Genomic DNA, 5,225 nt, shown 5'->3' on the forward strand with positions numbered 1-5,225 from the left:
ATTGCTTTATTGATACTTTGGTCAGGTTTATATACTATCCGAACCGTTGCTTACAATGTCGGTTATTACATGTTGGTGTCAACTGTTCGCTTTGCACAGCGATTGGACAAATCACTAATATGCTAACTGCTATAGGAAATATTCTAAGGAATCTGCTAACTGCTTGATTAGCTTAAATCTAAAGCTAATTTATTCCTAACAAGAATAAGGCATCGTTGTACTGTTATATAAAAAAAAAGCTTCGGCATAAGTCACTTGCACACTGTGGAAGGATAAGCTGGACCATCTAGTTTAGGAGTTGTAAATAATCATATCAATGGTATTTTCAGCTGTAATCGATCTTCTTTCAGAGTTACTTGCCATATGAGCTAACCGTCAGGCTCCTTATAGTTTGTCGATTTGTGATTTCTTGGTTCAGTTGATCCCTCGAGACCCTTCTCAGTGGCTTAAAATTAAAGGTCAACTTGTAGAGCGGCATTGTTAAGACCTGCATATTGCGCGGCTTTCAAACCCACCTACAGCCTGCCACTGCAACTAATAAACTGTATGATATATCGGCCTACTTTGTAAAATACGTCCAGGGCCCAGTAACGCCTCAGCCGACGCATACAACGGATTCGAACTGTAAAGGGAGCCGAGGTTTAGTCCAGGCAGCTTCATCAGGAATGAATAAACAACGCCACAAATAACCAACCACTTCGACCAAACAATTATGCATTCCTCTGAAACAAGTAAAACAACAAGCTGGCTATGGAACATAAAACCAGGCTAGAGGAGCAATGTGCTGCAACCGTGATGAATCATGATTACATTAGGTGTCTTTCGGGCCACCCTTCTTTGCAGCCTCGGCGGCCGCCTTCTCAGCTTCGATCTCAGCGACATACTCATCGATCTCAGCCTCTTCAAGGTTGCGGAGGCCATCCTTATGTGTCATCACTGCAATCTCTATGTTCTTGCCACCACTCTCGACAACCTACAGGAAGGACAGGAGATCAATTCAGTGCCGTAAAGTTGATAAGTGAAATACACACAATGCAGACAGAAAATTTAAGCTGGAGATACAAGGTGCATCACAATGATTGACCACAAATAGTATTGCATTTGATATTAACATATTTCTGAATACCAGACAAAATGTCATAATGACAAGCAATGAGGGGGCAGATAGATTTTTAAGCGCAACACATGCACTGAAGAGAGATCAATAAGTAAATAACCACCATAAACCATTATCTACCATAGTGAACGTGCCTATGTGGTAACCATTTGTAATCAAAAGCAAACAAATTTTAGAGCTGAGGTTTACAAATAGCTAGCCACAGGTGTTTGTGGTTTTTCAAATCCAAAAGATACAGTACTAATATGGTACAGAAAAATATTTGAAACTTGAAATTATGTCTCTATCTTAACTTGCTTTGAGATTTTATCCAAGACGGATAAACTTGTCTCTCCAATACATATTTGCAGTAGCATATATGAATTGTCCCTAAATATAATACTGAGTCTGCACATCTATACATCCTCTGTATGCAACATAATAATACTAAAGCAACAGTAAAATTGACAACACATAGTCTAGTCTTCAAAATTTGTAATGCATAAAAGTAGTAACTAATAAGACAATTAAGAGGTAGGAACAACTTTTGAAAACTCACTTATACTTGAAGAACTGAGCAATAAAATACAAGTGCAGATGAAATTGTCATTGCAAATAGCCAATACGAACATGTACTCTAAATAGAAGAAATCAACAAGAATCACCTAAAGTAGCAAGCAAGTGTAGGAATCAATCCTATCTCAATGCACTTACAACATATATCAGGGAACTTAATCTAACTTTGTGTTAAGATTTAAGTGACCTCAGATGAAATCAAGATTACAAATGCTGAACTAGATGGAATTTACTGCTGAGACTGCACTACCTATGAGCATAAAATCTAGACAGTAGAGACCAACAGGTATCACCCTAAAGTAGAAAGCAAATGCAGGAACTAATCATATCTCACTTTAATTTGGTTTCATTGCCATTTCGATTAATTTGATTATAACTAAGGCAGGGAACTTAATCTAAAATTTTCTATTAAAACCAAGCACTTTGCTGGTTGTGCTGGTTAAGCAAACAAAGAAAAGCACACAGATTCTAGGCCAATCATTCCATTGGCACCTTGAGTAAGGACACCTTAGTTCCATTGGCCGCACATGGTGAACCAATTAGACCAGTTAGCTAACATATTATCACTCGAAAGAAGTGAATTCGTCCTACTGTGTTAATTACTCTATTCAATTTGTAGCCTCTTAGAGCATGTGTTCTCACATGCACTTACTGAATGCAACAGATATCAGGGAACTAATCTAAAGTTTGCAATAAGGTGAGTTTTATTCAGTTGACATATTATCACTTCAAATGAGCAATTACCACTTCGTTTTGGATGAGACGATTACTGGTATGCTGGTCCTCCAACATTTAGCATAAAAAATGGCAGTATGAATCTAAATCCTGGTCGAATATTTGAATGCAACAGACATCAGGCAACTGATCTAAGTTTGCATTGAAGTGGAGTTCTTGTAGCAGTAAACCATGACAAACACCACGCAACTTAGCTTGTTGAGCAAACAAAAGAACAAACACAAACTCTAGACAAGATCATTCAGTTTGCACCTTGAGCAAGGCATCTTAGTTCCATTGTCAGCAACACATAGTCCAGCAATTAATCAGTCATTGCCATGCCTTTTTTACCAAAACAATCAGCAAATTATCACTTCAGAGAATTAAAGTTTGTCCTACTCATATGTCAATTACTCTCCATGATCCATTTGTCATCTCTTGGAGCATCTAACTATCTTCACATGAGCAATTACTACTTTTATGGATGAGATAGTTACTGGTATGCTGGTTGTCCAACAAAAAAAGTAGCAGCATGAATGTAGCTCCTGGTCGACTAGGATAATTCGGGGTGTCCAGTAGCATACCTCAAGCAGGGCTCGGATGGTAAGCTTGATGGTCTCCTTGCCGGACGTCTCCTTGTAATTCTTCTCAAGGAACTCGCGCATGGAGTTGGAGTTCCGGCCGGTGGCGTTGGCCTTCCAGGCGGAGAAGGTGCCCGAGGGGTCGGTCTGGTACAGCGCCGGCTTCTCGGTGTACGGATCGAATCCGACGATGAGCGTGGAGAGGCCGAAGGGGCGCACCCCGCCGCTCTGCGTGTACTTCTGCTGCAGGCCGGCGATGTAGCGCGTGATGTACTCGACGGTGACGGGGTCCTCGACGGTGAGGCGGTGGCTCTGGCACTCGACGCGCGCCCGGTTGATGAGCACGCGCGCGTCCGCCTTGAGCCCCGCGCAGGCCAGCGCGATGTGGGAGTCCAGGCTCGCGATCTTGCGCACGGACCTGGGAAAATTCGGGGGAGATTGGGATTTTCCCGGTGAGGAAAACGGCAAGATCCGGTCGGATCAGAGGCGATCGCGCGGGGAGGGGAGGGACGGGTTAGGGTTGGTCGCGTACCTGGAGTCCTGGAGCTTAGGGGTGGACTTCTTCTCGACGCCGAGGACGACGGTGTCGACGCCGCGGACGCCGACGGCGGCGTTGCCCTTGCGGACGGCCTCGAGGGCGTACTCCACCTGGAAGAGGTGGCCGTCGGGGGAGAAGACGGTGATCGCGCGGTCGTAGCGGGCCATGGCTGGTCCTGGTAGGTGGCGACGCCGGCGAGAGAGATTTCGGCTGCGGCTTCCGCTTTTGAGAGTTCCGGTGCGGCGGTTCAGGAAGTCTACTTCAGTTCACGGCTGTTCGGCTCGGAACTCTGACTAACTCTGTTCTTCTTTTTTCTTATTAAGTCTGTTTTCTTTCTTGGGAGAGAAGAAGCTTGTTTTGTGAGGCCGTGAGCTTGTTTTCTCCCTTCCAAGATTCTCAGCCCGTGAGCTTGATTCATGGGCCAGTCCTATACACCGACCAGGTCGGTGCCTACCAGGCAGCGCACACCCTGGTCGGGTATTGGGCCTGGCCCGTTTAGCTTTGTTTCCGTTTTCGTTTTCTCTTTTCTGTTTTTATTTCTTTTTCTGTTTTTTGTTTTGTTTTCTTTTCTTTTCTCTTCATTTTTTTCTTCTGTTTCCAGGAAACGTCTAAACTCGAAAACTGTTCAAATTCGAAAAAAATTAAATTTGAGAATTATTAAAATTCTATTTTTTCAAATTTAGAAAAATTAAATTCGAAAATTGTTCAAATATGAAATTTGTTCAAATACAAAAAATCAAATAAAAAAATTGTTCAAATTCGAAATTTCTTTAAACTTGAAAATTGTTCAAATTCGAAAATTGTTCAAACTCGGAAATTGTTCATATAAAAATTAAAAATATTGTTTTTAGAACTATAGAAAATATATAAAAAATAATTTAAAAAAATCAATTTTTAAAAGTTTTAGATTTTGAAATTTTTTGTTTCCAAAGAAATCAGGTTAAAATTTTGAATTTTAAAAAAAAACGCAAAAAAAGAATAAAGCTGACAAAAGGAAAAAGGATGCGACTGGGCCGGCCCAACACCCACCGTGAGGGGAATGCGGGCCGTGCGGCACCTGGTCGGCACCGATCAGTGTGGTGTATAGCACCTCCCTGATTCATGTGGCATGGGATGTAATTTAGTTCAAAGTGGAGGACCAACAGTACATGAAAGAGTGGCCAGCCCAAGATGGATTCAACTTTTTTTTAAACGTTTCAACTGCTCTCTAGCCAGCAAATCATATTCATCGCTAACTAGCGATGCGTGCAAACCATCGCACGCACGGTTTTCAATTATGGGCCTGAACCATTTATTCGACAAGCCCCGCTATGTTTTTTCCTGCGTTTTTTTTCTAGTTCAGTCTCCTGTCCTCTTTTGGTTCGGTTCTGCCGGTTCTCTTCGTTTCTTCGGTTTTTGTGTGGGTTTTTCAAAGTAAGCAAATTCCAAATCTGAGAGAATTTTGAATCCGAGAAAATTTTAAATTCGAGCAATTTTTGAATCTGAGCAAACTTCAGATCTGAAAAAAAAATTGATTCTGAGGAAATTTTGAATCTAAGAAAATTTCAATTATGAGCAATTTTCGAATCTAAGAAAATTTTAAATCTGAGAAAATTTCAAATGTGAACAAAATTTTCAATTTTGAACTTTTTGCAAATTTCAAATGTGAACAAAATTTTCAAAATAGGTTGTCGCTTTCGTCCAGAACCAGCGTGTTGTTCGTCCCGAACTAATGGGCCAA

General features: G+C 41.4%; 1 protein-coding gene across 2 annotated transcripts; it reads right to left on the bottom strand.

Moving 5' to 3' along the window:
• Positions 1-254: 254 nt before the first annotated feature.
• LOC124680746 (proteasome subunit alpha type-7-A) lies at positions 255-3,774 on the bottom strand. 2 transcript variants are annotated; one of them, XM_047215805.1, is made up of 4 exons: positions 3,500-3,774; positions 2,971-3,385; positions 810-973; positions 255-673 (listed from the first exon to the last, which is right to left on the bottom strand). In XM_047215805.1, the coding sequence occupies exons 1-3, from the start codon at positions 3,670-3,672 to the stop codon at positions 812-814; spliced, it is 750 nt and encodes a 249-aa protein (XP_047071761.1). In that variant the 5' UTR covers positions 3,673-3,774; the 3' UTR covers positions 255-673; positions 810-811. The 2 variants fall into 2 exon arrangements, with proteins under 2 accessions (XP_047071761.1, XP_047071754.1); XM_047215798.1 differs by lacking the exon at positions 255-673 and having other exon boundaries at positions 701-973.
• Positions 3,775-5,225: the final 1,451 nt, after the last annotated feature.

The sequence above is a fragment of the Lolium rigidum genome, chromosome 1 (genome assembly GCF_022539505.1).
Source record: "Lolium rigidum isolate FL_2022 chromosome 1, APGP_CSIRO_Lrig_0.1, whole genome shotgun sequence".
NCBI lineage: Eukaryota > Viridiplantae > Streptophyta > Magnoliopsida > Poales > Poaceae > Lolium > Lolium rigidum.

Excerpts from the sequence above, each read along its gene's own strand:
- LOC124680746 (XM_047215805.1), bottom strand. The coding sequence starts at position 3,672 with ATGGCCCGCTACGACCGCGCGATCACCGTCTTCTCCCCCGACGGCCAC. Across the intron at positions 3,386-3,499 it reads CCTAAGCTCCAGGACTCCAG|GTCCGTGCGCAAGATCGCGA; the intron begins GTACGCGACCAA and ends GAATTTTCCCAG. Across the intron at positions 974-2,970 it reads CCATCCGAGCCCTGCTTGAG|GTTGTCGAGAGTGGTGGCAA; the intron begins GTATGCTACTGG and ends TCCTTCCTGTAG.